Source organism: Porites lutea, chromosome 1, assembly GCF_958299795.1.
Source record: "Porites lutea chromosome 1, jaPorLute2.1, whole genome shotgun sequence".
Lineage (NCBI taxonomy): Eukaryota > Metazoa > Cnidaria > Anthozoa > Scleractinia > Poritidae > Porites > Porites lutea.
This window is the reverse complement of record NC_133201.1, coordinates 38,479,993-38,497,492: the sequence shown is the minus strand read 5'-3', so window position 1 is coordinate 38,497,492 and position 17,500 is coordinate 38,479,993. Positions and strand designations below refer to the sequence as shown.

Here is a 17,500-nt window from a genome sequence, read left to right as displayed (position 1 = left end):
TGAGCAGTTTGATATAAACTTAATAGTGGGATGAAGGGTATTTAGGTAAGAGATGGAATAATACGTTTATAGTGAGAATGAATTTGAAGAGGTCGAAAGATTCTGTGTGTATGGTGGATATAGAGCGGTCACTAGAAGTGACGGCAGGCGCCAATAATACTCTCATCGTTCTCTCATCCTAATGTGTTTAAATCTATACCTCTCATTTCCTTCCGACGACTACTAACAAGCCGGAAGTCCGCGATTAGAGAACTTTCTGTTTTGGAACCAGAGCTCTCGATCGGCGATACTAAACCGAAATCGAGAACAGTTTTCAATGCTCTGTACTGTTATTGACAATAGCTCTCAACCAATCAGCGCTCAGTTATTGTAAAAAAAAATGGCAACTAATTATTTCATCACGTTAGCCAAAGGCATTTGTAATAAAACAGTCATTTCTTTAGGTTTACGTAGGTTCCGCGGGTTCCGCGGTTCCACGGTCTGCACTCACGCGGATTAATCTTAGCCGCCAATCCCCAAGTATGTTTTAGACGAATATCTAAATGTGCGATTTAACTAGGATGAAGAGAATTTTGAGTTAAACAACATGTTAAATATTGTCGTTGAAAATAAGTAATTAAGTAAAGTTTTTCTTCCCGTGAAAACCTATTCCTTTTTTTAATTATTTCAGTTCGACGAGTCTCAATTCTCAATCTTTCGTGGCTGTTGCTCGGAAAGTCTATTTTAATTTTGAATCAAACATAAACTTCCCAACAGACTGAAGAAAATGACTGTGTGATGTCAAGACATATTCTCTCTTGTCGAAGTTTCATATGCCTGATGGCAGAAAGTTTCATTGTGTTGATCGTGAGTGGATCCTTAAGAATGTTTCAAGTGGCTAAAACACAATTACTCAGATCTGCCAAGAAATTTTTGTTGTTTTGCTAGGTTCATATGCAGTAGGAACACATTATTTCCTCTAGGAAGAAATAGATGTGACAAAGCTCACTGATATATGATATCACCTAGTCTCCTATACCAATAACAATCCATTGTTTTTATTGACACTTTTTCAATTTCTTATTTGTAACGAACTTTTAGTTTTAATTCCATTTTTCATTTAGCACCTGAAGAACGTTTGTTTTCAAAAACCGAAATATTGGGCAATTTCTGTTAATGTATTTTTTTTTTGTTTTTATTCTTTTGTTTACTTCTTCATCGCCTTGCCGTAAGGATCAGTTTGCCGTTTCATATTTTTCATATGCAGTAGAACTCGGCGGATACATACCACGAGCTCCCTGCTAACTCCAAGAAAATGTGATTTTTTCAATGGGCCCTTTGCAAGTCGTCAGTCACGTGGTCCTAAACCGCCATGACGGAACGCAAGAAATGTTTGTCTCAATTGTCTGGTCGGTAACAGTGCGTTTCTTGCGTTCCAGCATGGTGGTTTGTGCCACGTTACCGACCATCTGAAAAGGGCCTTTTAAGAGGAGAAGTCGTTACGTCACGTTGCCATGGTGGCAAAGTTTCTGCATGATACCAAACTGAAAGCGTCACTTAAAAAGTGAATTCGCACTGTTTCAAACTTCATGGATCTTATTCAATTTCATTTTTAAATTTGTCAAATGTTGTCTAAATTTTCTGGGGTTGAATCCGAAAGGACTGCATCTACAGTACTGTGCAAAAGAAATGAGAGCGAACTTCACAAACTGCGAACCTTCGTTTCAGACGAAAAATCGGCGAAATTTCGGCGCATCTATTGGGCTAGTCCCTGCGAAATTTCGGAAGCTAGGTGATGAACCGAAACGAAAGTTCGCAGCATGAACCGAAATTTCGTTGCGAAATTTCGAGAAAGGCGTTCTTAACGAAATTTCGGCTCGTTTAAATGATATTTCTGTTCGACGAAGCGAAATTTCGTTATTGAAAAATTCTTAACTGACCAGGGCGCGGTTGTTTAAAGCAGGATTAAGATAACCCAGGATTAGAGCGAAATTTGATTTCAATTGTGAACACTTAAAAAGCAGAATGAGATTCATATGGATTCTTTTTGCCTACCATTTGATATTTGGACGCTCTAAAATCACAATTGGAAACAAGAATAAAAAGCGCTGTTGAGCAAAAGAAACAGGAACTCGGATTAAGCTACTAACTATAAATTGCATTCTATCTTAGCACCTTTCCTTCAAGTAACTTGGTCGTCCGTGTTGTGGGCAAATAGTGGTACTGATCTTTTTCGGACCGGATTTGTGTGTTTCCATGGTAAAGTTTTAGAGAGAGCCTAACTGTTTGTTAAGCTATAAAATGCGAGGCAGATCGTTATCAACTAGTGTAGTGATCTTATGAAATTTGGCGCAAAGAGCACTGTGATGAATGATCCCGGCAATCGAAGCGATCGAACGTAGCAAGCCCACAGTGTAGCGATTCAAAGCAATGCAGGCTTGAGTCAGAATCAGAATCAGTCTGTTTGCATCATAAACCGTATCAGCGAAATTTCGCAAGCGCGAATTTTCGCTCCTGCCAAATTTCGTGGACATTCAACGAAAGTTTGCGGGTGTTCGTGCGAAATTTCGTTGTGAAGTTTCGCGAGACCAATTAAAGGACGAAATTCGGCGCACTTCGATCTCATTATGTTTGCACAATGCTAAAAGGACTGCATCTAAGTTTACATGTAGAAAAAGAAAAGAAAATCTTTCTGTTGTGTTCACCTACTCCATAAAGTCTGCGCGTGAAATTAGGCATTTTCGTGTAACTTTATGTCGCTGTAGTGCATTGACAGCTGAGAAATGTACAATGAAAAGGCGTGATACACTCGCAAAATTGTTGTTTTACTAATATAAACTAATTGCTTGTTTGCCGTTATCGTTGCTGTCGCGGTCGGCGTTCCTTAAGCTCCCTATTCTTTGTTTTTACTCACGTGGCCAGCATCTATGCAAATTTATCGGAACAAAAGAAATCGTTTACATAAGAAAAGAGTTCAACTCCCACAGGACTGGTTTGGGACACAAACATGGCCGCCGTTTCAATGTTTTGGGCGCAAAAAATATGGCCGTCATAACGTCATGTGAAAACACACAATTGTTGTGATCCAGAAGTTTTCCTACCCGTGACGTTACGCTTCTTCTCCCTATTGGCCCAATTTTTTTTATTTATGAATTTTAGATTTATTTACAGTCAGCTTCCTTAAACTCAATAGCTAGAACTCAACCTTAACTCTTCTCTTCCTCCTCCACAACCCCTACACCCTCAAGTTTAACTCGGTAGATAAATAAAACAACATTTACAGTAACGCACATTTTAATTCTGACTAAAATTTCCAAACAAAACGATCCTATCGAAACTACCTTATAAAATAAAACTGGAACGACACGGGTCGGGCGGACATCTTGGGTGGAAGTTCGAAGAGCGAATACGCTTCGTTTTCTGTTCATAACCATATCACAGAGTTGTTAAAAACAATAAATACCTTCTCTTTTCATGCAGTCAACGGAGGTTACTCTGACTGGGGACCGTACTCACAATGTTCAAAGACTTGTGGACGTGGTAAACAAACAAAAACCAGAACTTGCACCAATCCCCCACCACAGCACGGTGGTAATAATTGCAGTAGCCTGGGACCATCTATCTCTTCAAGGCACTGCAACAACTTCCAATGTAAAAGTAAGAAAGGTTTTTTTATGGCGCCAACCTATATTTAGCTAGCTAAAAGCTAAATCAACGGTCAGCCCATGATTAATATTTTTAGATGCTGCTGAATCAGAAACAGCTCACAGAACTCACGTAGCTATATAGGCGTTTATATCTAACTGCGGCGACCAGAGGAGTCCGCAATCCTAATCTGGAAGCTGCTATTACGCGTGTCAAATTTCGCTTGGACTTCCTCTAAGAATGGATAGAATAATATAAAGCAATCAGATAATGAGCGTTTTGACTTTCGATCAGCTGAAACTTACGCAAAGCAAATAATGCCCTAAATAAAAAATAATAATAATTATCCTTTTGGTTGCTTGTAATTCAGATTTTGTCTTTGCTAATGTAATACTGAACTATCATGCGAGTAGAGATTTCTTTCTGGTATGGCTATAAGCATTTGTACAGTCGTTCGTGTAAACAAACCAACTATGCAACTGACAAGCCACGCGAAACCTATGCTTGTGACGAAAGCTAACACGTGCTCAAAAGAGTCGTCAACGCCACAGTGCAGCTTAGCACGCGAAACTGACAACACACTCGTCGGCTCCACTATCTGTTAAATATAAATGTTTTTGTCCGTTTAGTATGTTAGGTAACAAATTTAAGTGGCTCAACTTGTACTGATGAGTTGTGGATTTACTTACTAAGCAATTGAAGAATTTATTATTAGCTAATTTCTTAGACGGCGCTTCTAATTGGACGGCTAAAAAACCCCAGCTTAGTTCTAAACAAATAAGGGGGGACTTAGACGCTTCAAAGTTACATGCTTCTGGTTTTCTTAATCCCTGTTCTGCTTTTTACATTGTAAATATATAAGAAAGAGTTTGCAGGCCGCTACGAGACTACGCGCGACAAATTCATATACATGTACAACAGCTTCCCGAGGAATAAGCACCTTGTAGATCCATAGAGACTCGCACACATAGAGCTTGCGTTTGATTTACAGGAAGCTCTCGGCAAGAAGGGGTTAACTGATTTTATCTTTTGAGGTAGATTACACCGAATGTTTAAACATGTCTAAATTTTACTTGGCCTTACCAACCCATTTAAAAAAACACAGCTTCAAACACAGTGGAGAGAAAGATCCTACCTGCATCACAGTAACCCACTATACATATTTATTTTTATTAATGACAGAACCTTGGAAGCCCGTGGGATGTTACCAAAACAGAGGAAGAGCTCTTGGTGACATTCTATTAGGAGTTGCAGGCAATGCTACAATGATTTCGAAATTGGACGCATGCAAGAAGAAAGCTGCTTCAAAGGCTGTTGCCTTGTTCGGTTTAGATGACAAAAAATGCTGGACTGGCCAAAATGCTATTAATTCCTTTTACAAATATGGGACATCCGCCCAATGCAGTTATAGCGATAACCACGAGGTAGCAATCGGCAGCTTTGCATCAGAATCAATTTACGTCTACCTAATGAGTAAGAAAGGTAAATACTAGAAAGAAGTTGGTGTAAATCAATCATTGCCGAAAAATACGTTCAAACTCAAATTTCAATGACAAATGTCTCCAAGGAGTCACTGTGAATTGTCATAGTAGGCTGGTTTATTGAAATTTTTTTAAAATAGTTGTAGTTACCCCTATCTGTAACGTCAACAGGAATATTTATAAACGTTAAACAATTCGCTTGAAATACCCTAATAACAATTGTAGTAAGGGGCAAAATATTTAAGTTTATATCAATGTCAACGAAAATAAAATAACAGCAACGAGCTTTATTTGCATGATCATACAAGTACATACACTATTGCAAAAGCTATATTAAGAAAAAGAACTAAAATTACATCATAAGTTAGATACTTTGGCAATAATTTGTAACGAAGATCAAAGCAAGCTGAAATATATTTCATGAATTGTATATTGATAAAGTAGTGAGAGAAGTTCATTAGTTCATTGATCAAATTGTTTACAGGTAACTGGGTAATATTTGGAATCAGAGTCTTGATTTTGTTGTAAAAATTATTCCTAATCATACGGTACGCAGAACAACGAAAAAGAAAGTGAACGTCCTTTTCTATTAGATTGGATCCACAAAGAGGGCAATGCCTATTATTTCTAGTAGTTCGATTGTATCTACCTATTTCTAACAGTAGTTTGTGATTGCTTATTCGTACTTTTACTAAAGCCCTTCTCCCAGCAGTTCCTCTTGTTAAGTCTAGATAATTAGAGATGGTAAGATATAAAATACAAATTTTAAATACCAATTGCAGTCCGACGGAAAAACAACCCAACCCTCTACTAAAGGCAACCTCTCTGCAATGGCTCAGTTCTTTCACCAAGTGGACAATCAATATATTCACTCCTGCTTTAACGTTTCTACAATCGCCTCTCTTCCTCAACCGTAACGGCCACTCAAGTGCCGCCCCACGCTAAATCCCAACCCCCCCCCCCAAAAAAAAATAGAGAAACACGAACCATGTACAAACTGATCTATCTACTGAACCTTCCCCGATTTGTTTTATGAACATCCTTCTTCATGTTTTATGATGTTTTTAGATTTCTTCGCAAAAATGTGCCATAATGAGCGTTAAGACGGAATCCACTAGGAAATTGAGTAATTTTAATTTTCAGTGGACAAAAACCTTGTACCAGAATAATTTAAAGAATATGGCATTCTTTTTTACATTTTTCAAGGGCTAAAGATGTAATTAGTCATCGGTAATAACACTAAAGAAAGTTTCTCATGGGAGACCGAAAAAACGGAATTTCAAATTTCACAAGAATAGTAAAAACACAGGTAAAATTCTGAAAATTTAATATGTAAGATGAAATTTGACATTCATTTTCTCGGGCTGCTATAAGAAATTTACTTTGGTGTTACTATACATCACTCATTGCATATTTAGCCCTTGAAAAATGTAAAAAAGAATGCATTATGCTTTAAATCATTCTGGTACAAGGTTTTTCTCCACTGAAAATTAAGATTACTCAATTTCCTGGTGGATTCCGCCTTAATTCAAGTTAAACTTTAAACCCTTTTCGTCAAAAAGACGTGCCAGATTCCCATTTTTTACCTTTGGGGAAGAGTAGTAAGACGATGCCGTCGGCTCGTTGAAAGAACTAAGGATGAATTCATGAACTCTTTTTAAGGTGATTTGGAACAACTTGGTTGCTATAGCAACAAATCTCCCACCTACGCCTTACCGGATTCATTTGATGACAACGTCAGCAGTGTGTCTGGCGCAGATGCCATTTTCAACTACTGCAAGACGAAAGCTGAATCCTCTGGCTACAAGATATTTGGAGTAGACGACAAGAACTGTTGGTCGGACAACATGAAGGATTACCGTTATGACAAATACGGCAAATCTAAGCAGCTGTGCTTATTTAGCAATGCTGGAACAGGTAATGCGCATGGCCAACACAAATACGGAAACGTGTTTGTCTACAAAATGGAATGAGGTAAGATTATGTTCGTTAATTCAACGTTAAGGCAAAGACATTTTTTTGGCGGTTTCATGTTGTTGTCAAATGAAGAAACCTGATTGGCTCTCTTGCCTTGGTTATCGAAAAGCGCTAGCTATTTACCACGTTAAATGCCATGGACAGTTTCTTCCTTCTTTTTGACGTAACCATGGATATTTCCTATGATAAATTTATCTCGGGAAAGTTCCGTCACACGCACCACGCCAATTTACCGCAATTTACCACGGTAAAAGTGTCCCGTGTAACTGCATCTCATATTTCCACCTTAACAACGCGGTTTTTTAAGGAACTTAACGTTCGCGAGAAATACACTCAATAAAAAACAAAATTTCAGCTCCTTATCGAACAAGTATCTCTCTCAAAGCATTATATCAAACGTTAAAAACAACGTTAATGAACTTTAAAAACTGACAGGCTTGAAATCCGTTTCAATCTTTTTAAAGTTTATTCATCCTTGCCTTCTATTGTATTCGCTGTGCTCCGAGGGTGGTACTTAGGATTGTAAGAGACGCGGATAATCAAAGGATTTTTGGGGGTTTGAAATTTGTTGATTCCTGGTTTTGGGGGGATAGAAAAGTTTTTTGGGTTTCTTGAATTAAGAGAGGGTTTTGGGGGTAGTCCAAAACAATCTGAAGATTCGTGGTAGTGCCTGCGTATCCCGGCCGCGTATTTCTGTGTAGTCTTTTTCGTGTTATGTCATTTACTGCTTTCTGGAAATTTTTAAGGCTCGGATGTTTGGCATGAATTTTTTGGGGGGAGGTAGTTTTTCTTCCAGGGGTTTTTTGGGTTTTGTTAGAACGTATTTTGGGGGGTTTCGATTTTTGCCCCCATTTAATCATCCCCGTCACTTGAAATCCGGAGTACCCCCCCCCCCGGGGGGGGGGGGGCTGTGTTATTTGTACCTGCTTTCAATGTTTCGAGTTGTTCTTTTTATTTTCACTCAATTTAGTGGCAGCTCTCACTGTTGAAATTTTGACAAACTTTGTTACACAGCTCCTTTAACCATTGTATTGATTATAGCACCGGGGATGACTCCTTCACTCGTTTACCATCCACCTTACTGATTTGTTTACTAGGGCCTGAAATCAAAAGAGTTACCCTGACGTCTTTCAGATTGAATTCTGCATTCACAATAAATAAATATCAAGTCCCCTAATCGTACTCCTCAAAGATAATTAGACATACTTATTTAAAAGGTTAGGGAGAAAAAGACGATTTTATTTCTTTTTTGCTTTTTTTTTTTCACGTGGGGGAAAAATTGTTCTTACGCTCTGAATCAGCGAACCATGTAATGTGGGAAAACTGTTTGAATGTAGGGGTCCACGCAACGCATAAATAAAAATACAGTGGAGAGTTTAATAATGAGACAGTCCTGCCAGCTTGTGTATGATTGTCTTCAGGATAACGTCTGTACCCCTTTTAAAGGATATTTTACAAAAATTGAACACAACATTAACACTAGAAACAATGGGTGATCACTAAAACTTCCCAAAGCCAAATTAGAATTTGGACGGAGAAGTTTTGCCTTTCAAGGGGCTCTAGTTTACAATACTTTACCTCGGCATTTACGAAATTTAAATTCTAGGTTTCTTTTTAAGAGTAATTTAAAAGAGTTTTTTTCAGTAGTATTAGTGTTATTTTATTTTATTTTCTCAAGCAGCATTTGTAAATTGCCTATACGTAGCGAGATTTACAATTGTACATCCAAAAACACAAATAAATTTCCATTATTATTATTATTACTAGTACTAATGTGGTAGTAATAATAATAATGTGATTATATGTTTCGCGTCCACTCGTTCTACCTTTACTTTTTTTCTTGTAGGAAGAAGTTCCTGGATGGAACGGAGACGTATTATAAAAGAAACCAAGAAATAAAATGAAATAGGATGTAGCAATAACATTATCATGTTTTTCTTCGTTTTGTGTTTTTGTTGTTGTTGTTTTTTTAAACATTTTTTCCTCCTCAGGAAAAGGATCAATTAATAAAACACAGAGCAGGTTGTTCACTATAGTATTAAAGTGTTATAATTGTAATGATAGCTAGGTATATTTGGGTTAAAAATAAACAAGCATTTAAAAGTGTCTGCATTATCGTCGTTGCTTCTTTGATTTAAAAGTATAGTTTGATAACCAAGAAGGAAAGTTTTAACCGACTGACTGATTCTTTTGTTTCGTGTAGCAGTGGTGGCTATATTTAATATATTTTATTTTTGCTTTGGAAAGGACATGTATATTCGGTTAAGAGGGGGGTCAGGGCGCAGCAGGGGTTATTTTAGACTATTGTGTCTGAAAGTACACACGAGTAAACACGAGTGAACACGACTGACCACGAATGATCACGAGTAAACACGAGTGACCACGAATAACTACTAGTGAGAATACATCAAAATATTATTTTGACGTCATACTCACGTTATTATTATGCCCCTTTGTCTATTTACCACTATGTAACCATTGTAACCGCAAAACCATTTCCAGCCACTACAATATGTAAATGTTTGTCCTATCTCTTTCTTTCTTTTTTTTTTTAAAAAAAGGGTGGGTCCCGGACAGCTTAGGAGGGGGAAAGGAACGGTGTAATTTCTTGCCACCCGTATCCTTTTTATTCCTGCTTACCCACCTTTTAATGTTGATTTTGCTTCTTCACGCTTTTGTCAAAATATAGGGTAATATGTCTAATATTCTTCTGAATCATTTTTACTGTTTGAGAATAATGTACACTTCGCTTCCTTTTTTATTTATTTATTTATTTATTTTTTTTTTTTGCGCCCAGGGCGACTTTCTTGCCTTCCAGATACGAGCCGATATATTTGCTAACTATTCGGCACCTGAAGTTTTTTCTCGGAGCTATCGTGTATCACCGAACAATTTCATTGTCAGACATGTCGACAGAAGACTGAGGGGGCGAGAAGAGAAGGGGAACTTCACTTATAGTCCCGATTTTACGAACGCCTATTATCATCCAATAACAAGTCACACTCCGTTAGAGTAGATAGAACATTTTCACGACAACCTAACTCCTGACCAGAAGGCTGTCATCAATTGCTTTGACTTTGGTCTTACACTTGTTTAGTTTTCGTCATTCAAGTTGACTTTTCCAGGATCTTAGGAGACAGTAGATGGTTCAAGTACAGAGTGACGCTCTTCGCTGAGCAAAAACGTACTTATTAGTTATTGGTTGAATTAAGTAGCTTATATTCCGTCGGTGAGTTCATAGTAAAGGCATTTGCTGTTTCAAGGCTTAAGAAACCACTTCCAATATTGTACCGACCCTTAATCTTTGATTATGGCTCGAAGATCTAACATAAAAAAAACCTCCAAAAAGCCTAAGAACCGGAAAGATTTTGAAATCAACCAACCGCGTTTTAGTATATACTAAAACAGTGGATAGTGTTTTTCGCGCGCTCTGATTGGCTACTCAATCAGTGAATATCCTGCACTATTCGCTGATTCACCTCTAGTTTCTCCGAGCGAGCAACGCCAAACTCGCGCAAGTTGCGAGCAAAATACCTTCCCGTTTTGCTGCCGTAACAAAGAAAATTTCACAACTAATCAAGCTAGCTGTTCCCGAAATACTTGAAGAAGGTGACAAAGTTCGGTTTGTAAGTTTTAACTGGTAGAGCTTAGTCTTTTTGACCTGAATTTATCGATAAAACCGGTGAAAAAGTGTTTTTTGTTTGCAAATTCAAACTTGTTCATAAATAAGCTTAAAAATAAATTTAATAATCTTTTATAGAGAATGATTTTAAATACAAAAAGAATTCACAACTCCTTTTGAAGAAACTTCTCCGCAAGAGCTAAACAAATGCCTTCAAAAGTTTTATTTATCGGCAAGAAAAAGCGGCCGTTCGGTCATTGCGCGCCAAAATTGTAATCGTTGGCAAAAGTAAATGAGTGAACAATTTTCATTTTTCTGCTCAGTTATCTCACTGTTTTAGTATATACTAAAACAATTATTCACCTCAGTTTCCGGTGGCTAGTGATGGTAAATTTACCTCGCCGCTTCGCGGCCTCGGTAGAATTTACGTCACTAGCCACCTCCACTTCGGTGAATAATTGTTATATATACTTAAACCATTTCGAAGTACTTGAAACATGATTTTATTACTTTAAAGTTTTTAAATAGGAACAAAGTTTCGGATAATGTTGAAATTTTCACTCAATATTATTAAAGATTTTTGATATTGACATTATTATTGACACTCTTTGTGAGCGGTTCTTCTTACCTGGGGGCATTTCCATAAAGGAGCTTTAGACGTACCGTAAATCCTCCATTAAGCCCCCCCTCTCAAATGAGCTCTTTCCGGTTTAAGAGTCGTAATTTGATAAAGTGACGTATTACTGATGTCATTATAACAGAAAAAATATATTTTAGTGAATTCTCACTCGTGGTTACTCGTGGTCTTTCGTGGTCACTAGTGTTCACTCGAGTTCACTCGTGTGTACTTTTAGAAACAATCATTTTAGACAGACTTAGCTGTTTATTTCACGTCTTCTTATTATTCTCTCCAAGAGAATCATTTGGAACCCCATACACGACACTTATTTCCTGTTCTTGAAAAATTGCGCTCAGTGTTGAAATATATCCATTTCTTACGCTCAGAGAATTGTGAATAGTAACATAATTTACTTAAGGCTAACAAACAGCCTTTAAACATAAGTGGCTAAGGTTTGCTAAGGAATTGATTTGATAAATATGATCCACAAAAGCTTCAATCAGCCGAATTAGGATAACGGTATTGATTTCAGAGCAGGAAAACAGAGCAAAAAGGAAAAAGAGTATTAGACACGCACGCTACTTATTCTTCTTTGTTAAGCTTTTCGTTACAAATTTTGTCGCACAGATGGACGCGAAATTAAAGAGCGTTAACAGAGCCGTTTAATATGGGAATTCGACCTCAAAGCTTTCTCCCTTTGCCTTTTTGCTTTCCCTTTTTTATGCAGTAATGGCAAAGGCGAAGGTTGGTAAACGCACGGCCAAAAACCGTACTGACAATGAAGCAATATGAAACAAAATTTTATTGATGAACATTAGTGCTGAGAAAGGTGGTTTGCCATAATGCTGATATCATACAGAAAGTGGACAACTTGATTCAGCGTTTTATCGACGTCGTATTTTCATAAAACACAGAACATGAACTCTAATGGATTTTTTCTTTTATGTTACATAATTTTAGATACTCATTTATTGAAAACAACGAATAGGCATGGAAGAAATAGTAAATAAACTGAATAAAGCTACTTGCAAGTTATAAACACCGCGTTTGGCTTCATTGTGACTTATCGTCTATTAAAGGGGTTCAGGGTCAACGCCTCTTCAGTTCTCTTCAAACTTTTGATGCGTATGTAGTGGCATCCTGTACGGGGGGAAGCCTCAATTTTTATCTTAATTTTTGTGTGCGAGTAGAAGAAATACATTTACTTGATCTCACTGTGCTGTAGCCTGTTTCCACTAAGCACATTCCGCCGGCTTAAATTCTGTTTAGGAGTTTCATTAAGATGTTCGTATCGCGTCTTATTAAAGCCGGGAATTTTCTGATAATAAGCGAGAGTATGATTATAAAGCTTTTTTCAGGTTACCTATCCCACACTTTTTTCTAACTTGTCACGGTAAAACCTTGGGGTTAAAAAAGATTAAACTTGTCAGTGGTGTTGCCTATACGAACACTGCAAGATGGGCATCAAATTAATTTTACGGCTAGTTTTTCAACATTATTTGTGGCGTGCCGTTTGTTTCAAAATTATTTGTTAACGTGATGTTTAATGCGGCGTAAAATGTCCTATGAAATGTTACTAATGTTCCTGTTATAGAATCCACCAACCATTGTTATTTTTCACCTTGATATCATTTTACTAACGTGATGTGACTTGTTGTACCTTGATATCATTTTACTACCGTGATGGAGCATTTTCTACCTTGATATCATTTTACTACCGTGATGGAGCATTTTCTACCTTGATATCATTTTACTACCGTGGTGTAACATTTTCTACCTTGATATCATTTTACTTCCGTGATGTGGAGGTATTCTGTAACACAGATTCTGCTCGTAGCTACGTAAAGTAACCACTACCACTAATAGTACACTTCATGACCCGTACACAATGATATATGCCATCGGACAAAGTCCAGGTGAAGTTTTATTTAAATATGTATACGCCTTTTAACATATTCCATTCTGTAAAATACAGTAAATGTAAGCTTTTCTTATCATAAAAGGTTAACCTGCATTTTTGTTTTATGAATTTCCCTGTTATTTTATAAATTTAATTATGTAAATTACATTCTTTTTTCACAAGACAGCGAAATGCCTTCCGAAGGCTCTGACGATGATGTTGAGGTAAAACATTTAAGTCTACGTTACTAGCTATAATACTTTCTTTTTAATAAATTTCCGATAAAAATATATAAACGATAACCATACCAAAACATAGGCACGTTCTACGTGGATGAGCTATTTTGAATGCTTCAGTGTAACAGTATCGACAATCTACCATCTTAATCCTAAATTAAGGCTATGTTTTGTGGGGAATTGGGTATTGCTTTACGTTAATGAAAACGTGAACCGCTGCGCCTTGCTGATTCGATCCTCATACTATTAGATTCACTTTTCTTTGTCTTTCCTTCTCGCATGTGGTGCAAAATAAACAAATTGTTAAAGTACTATGAATATCAACTCACCAAAAGTTGCTTAGGGGGAAGAATCGAAGGTTTCAAGGTTTCTTCATTGTTTCTTAGAATAATGAAGTTCGTCGAATACCGAATAGCTAAGAAATATCACGATTTTCATCATTGTTTTAGATGGTTGATCATCACTATTCACGAGATTGTCACGTGCGATTCTACTTCAATGAAGGTGTTATAAGTTATTGCTTGTTAAAAGGAAAGAGCCTTTGCTTAGGCACAGTTACAGAACTAAAGATGTCTTCATACGCTCAATTCAAGTTACTATTATTACCTGTGAAAAGCCAGCATGAGATGTAGAATCACACAGTTTGCACGTGAAAGTATCGGACTTTGCCCCTTTCGTGGTCCGTACGTGAGGGAATTCCAGTTATCACACAGTAATCCAGTGAACAGAATTATAAAAATAACTCATGCACACAATTTGCACGTGAAGATGTTGTTTTTAAAATAGATGCCGAGATCTCATTGGTTCCTAAGCATCAACTCATAGTACCTTCAACCTTATTGGCCCCTGCAACAAACATCTGAACATACAAAGCCACAAAGCCACAAAGATACATACGCTCACTCCACTGACATATGAGCTATTTTTTCAAAATAGCTCAAAAAAGGAAAGGAAAGAAAAAAAATGATAAAAGTGAATTGACTCGACAGTTAACTTGTATAATGTGTTGTGTTTATTCACCTGGTTTAGTTTTGATGTTTATAATGCTTTCTTTTTTTTTACCGCGATGAAACATTTTCTGTGATGTGACTTGTTCTACTTTGATTTCATTTTAGTACCGTGATGGAACATTTTCTACCTTGATATCATTTTACTACCGTGATAGAACATTTTCTACCTTGATATCATTTTACTGCCGTGATGTGACATTTTGTACGGTGATATCATTAAACCGTGATGGAACATTGTCTACCTTGATAATCATTTCTCTGCCGTGGGACCTTTTCTGCTTGGCGTAGAATTTTCATACTGTTTTTATACGACCATGATCGTGATTTTTCTTTATTATCAGGAGGTGCCTAGGTTGTTCACATACCGGTACCTTGTATTTTTTGTTTGGAGATTGTCAAACTCGCGTATGAAAATAAAAGTACTGACCGCTAACGCTGGAGTGTGGGGTTAGGGAAAGAAGAAAATAGGCTCGCTTGTTCTCGCGCTCGGCGCTCGCTATTGCTCGGTGTGCTCGTCGATTTTTGAAAAGACGAAAGAAAAAAGTCTGTGTACAGACTACGAAGTTCCTTTTTCTAACTTCATTTTAACAATCGCATTTCTTGTGAGCATTAAAAAAAATAAATGAAAAATAACAGAAATTGGAAATTAGGAAATCTATTTTAGCATTGAACATTCTCAGAAACAGAAATATCTACTCCAGAGGCCAGAGTAGCTCCGATTAACCTTTCGTATCAGTGCTGTTCGTTTTGCCTGGAGTCTGAATAAAAAATCTTGTAACGTGTTTGAATCATGATAATTGTATCTTATGCTCCACTTCCCGACTTAAATCCTTAACTGATTCGAGGAAAATATGCCACTAGAAACTCTCGCTCATGTTTTTTCCAATCTTTTTAATTTGCAATGGTTAATTTTGGGGCTCACGGATTTAACTTCACATCCCTGAGCCCCAAAATTGAACAATTGCAAATTTTGTAACCAGGATTATAGTCATATCCTGCACCTATATTTTGTGGCTGTTTTTTGCTGTTCACCCTTACAGGAAGGTGATTTTGTCTTAATCGTTAGGTATAAACTAGGTTATTTCCTTAGATCCATCTTATTATACTCCCCATGAAGTCTGTGTGATCAGACGAAACGTGTCGGAGAAATAATTCTAGTTAACAAGATACTCGGTTGCTTTGTGCTGCTCACCAGTGTCCATTGTAAAAAAAAATTAAAAACTTTAAATAATAAAAAAAATAAACAGGAAAAGCGTTAGATTCGTGAGCCGCAAAATAAAAAATTGCACATTTCCGGATAAAATCATAGATACTCACGTTGCTTCCATATAAATGAATTTACTTCAACTTAGAAAATGTTGTATCACGGCAACTGGGTAAAATGAAATGTCACAGCACGATGTTCGATCGCGGCAGTAAAATGATATCAAGGTAGAAAGTGTTCCATCACGGTAACGTAGAACAATGATATCAAGGTAGAAAAAGTCACATCACGGTAGTAAAATGATATCAAGGTAGAAAATGTCACACTGCACGGTAGTCAAATGATATCAAGGAAGAAAATGTTACATCATGGCAGTAAAATGATATCAAGGTAGAAAATGTCACATCACGGTAGTAAAATGATATCAAGGTATAAAATGTTACATCACGGCAGTAAAATGATATCAAGGAAGAAAATGTCACAACACGGTAGTAAAATGATATCAAGGTAGAAAATGTCACATCACGGTAGCAAAATGATATCAAGGTATAAAATGTTCTATTACGATAGTAAAATGATATCAAGGTGGAAAATGCTCCATCACGGCAGTAAGGGACCAGTCATAATTTAAGTTGGAGGGGGGGGTGGAGGAGAAATTGGGGGGCCTTCAATTTTTTTTGGATGGAATATGGGGGGCCTTAAAATGCCAAAAGATGACCTTGGGGGGGTCTTCAAGTTTCTTTTAAGTAGCATCCCTACTGAGCAGCATGATGTTTGAGTATTAAAGGACCTGATATTGATTCAGTTTTACACAAAGTCCTATATAGTGTAATACTACAACAATTTAATCAGCATTTTTACAAAAAGATTTAATGCTCAAATAGTAGGTGCATCAACACAACATCCATTATTGTGTAACACTGAAACAATTTCATCGGCATTTTAACAAATGATTACATGCATAAAGTCATGTTATGCAATCTCACTATCCGAATCAATATTTGTAGATGAGGTTGATGTGGACTCACTGTCTGTGTCACCATCAAGTTTTTTGCTATTAGAGCATGTACTGCTCATATAAAAAGCAGTAAGCTTTGGCTGATTATCTTCTTTCTTCCTTGAAGCGGTCCTGTCGGCGTCTCACCTTTCGATGGCTTGTCTTATCTCAATTATAACACAATCACTGATATATCTTTGCTCTATAAGCTGTTTGAGAGGCTCTAGGTGAAATCTCTTTCTCAGTTTAGTGTGAAGTGCTTCTCTGTTATTAGTTGGCACATTCGGAAGTGACAGTGAACGGTAAAGTAAAGAAAATGTTATTTGTTATTACCATTGGGGTATTATGTATAAGAAAGGGGGGCCCTTAAATCTTTTAACATGATTGAAGGGGGGTACCTAAAAAACATGGGTGCTATTAGTGGGGGTCTGGAAAAAATTTTGAATAAAAAACAATTTCTCCCCCACTCCCCCCTCCAACTTAAATTATGACTGGTCCCTAAAATGATATCAAGGAAGAAAATGCTCCACCACGGTAGTAAAATGATATCAAGGTAGAAAATGTCATATCACGGTAGTAAAATGATATCAAGGTAGAAAATGTCATATCACGGTAGTAAAATGATATCAAGGTAGAAAATGTCACATGACGGCTGTAAAATGATATCAAGGTAGAAAATGTCACATCACGGCTGTAATATGATATCAAGGAAGAAAATGCTTCATCACGGTAGTAAAATGATATCAAGGAAGAAAATGTTTCATCACGTTAGCAAAATGATATCAAGGTGAAAAATAACGACTCTCACAGCTCATTTCACAGGACATGTT

The 17,500-nt window shown here is 37.0% G+C and overlaps 1 protein-coding gene across 2 annotated transcripts in view; it reads left to right on the top strand.

Annotated features, from left to right (window-relative positions):
• The window catches only part of LOC140949830 (thrombospondin-2-like), a 177,528-nt gene that overhangs the window by 6,494 nt on the left and 153,534 nt on the right, over positions 1-17,500 (top strand). The window contains exons 4-7 of one of the 2 annotated variants that reach the window (XM_073398976.1): positions 3,460-3,636; positions 4,807-5,106; positions 6,768-7,079; positions 8,929-9,097. In XM_073398976.1, the coding sequence (XP_073255077.1) occupies positions 3,460-3,636; positions 4,807-5,106; positions 6,768-7,078 (788 nt within the window). In that variant the 3' untranslated portion in view covers position 7,079; positions 8,929-9,097. Of the gene's footprint in view, positions 1-3,459; positions 3,637-4,806; positions 5,107-6,767; positions 7,080-8,928; positions 9,098-17,500 lie in introns of those variants that run through there. The other variant, XM_073398967.1, reaches the window with a different exon arrangement.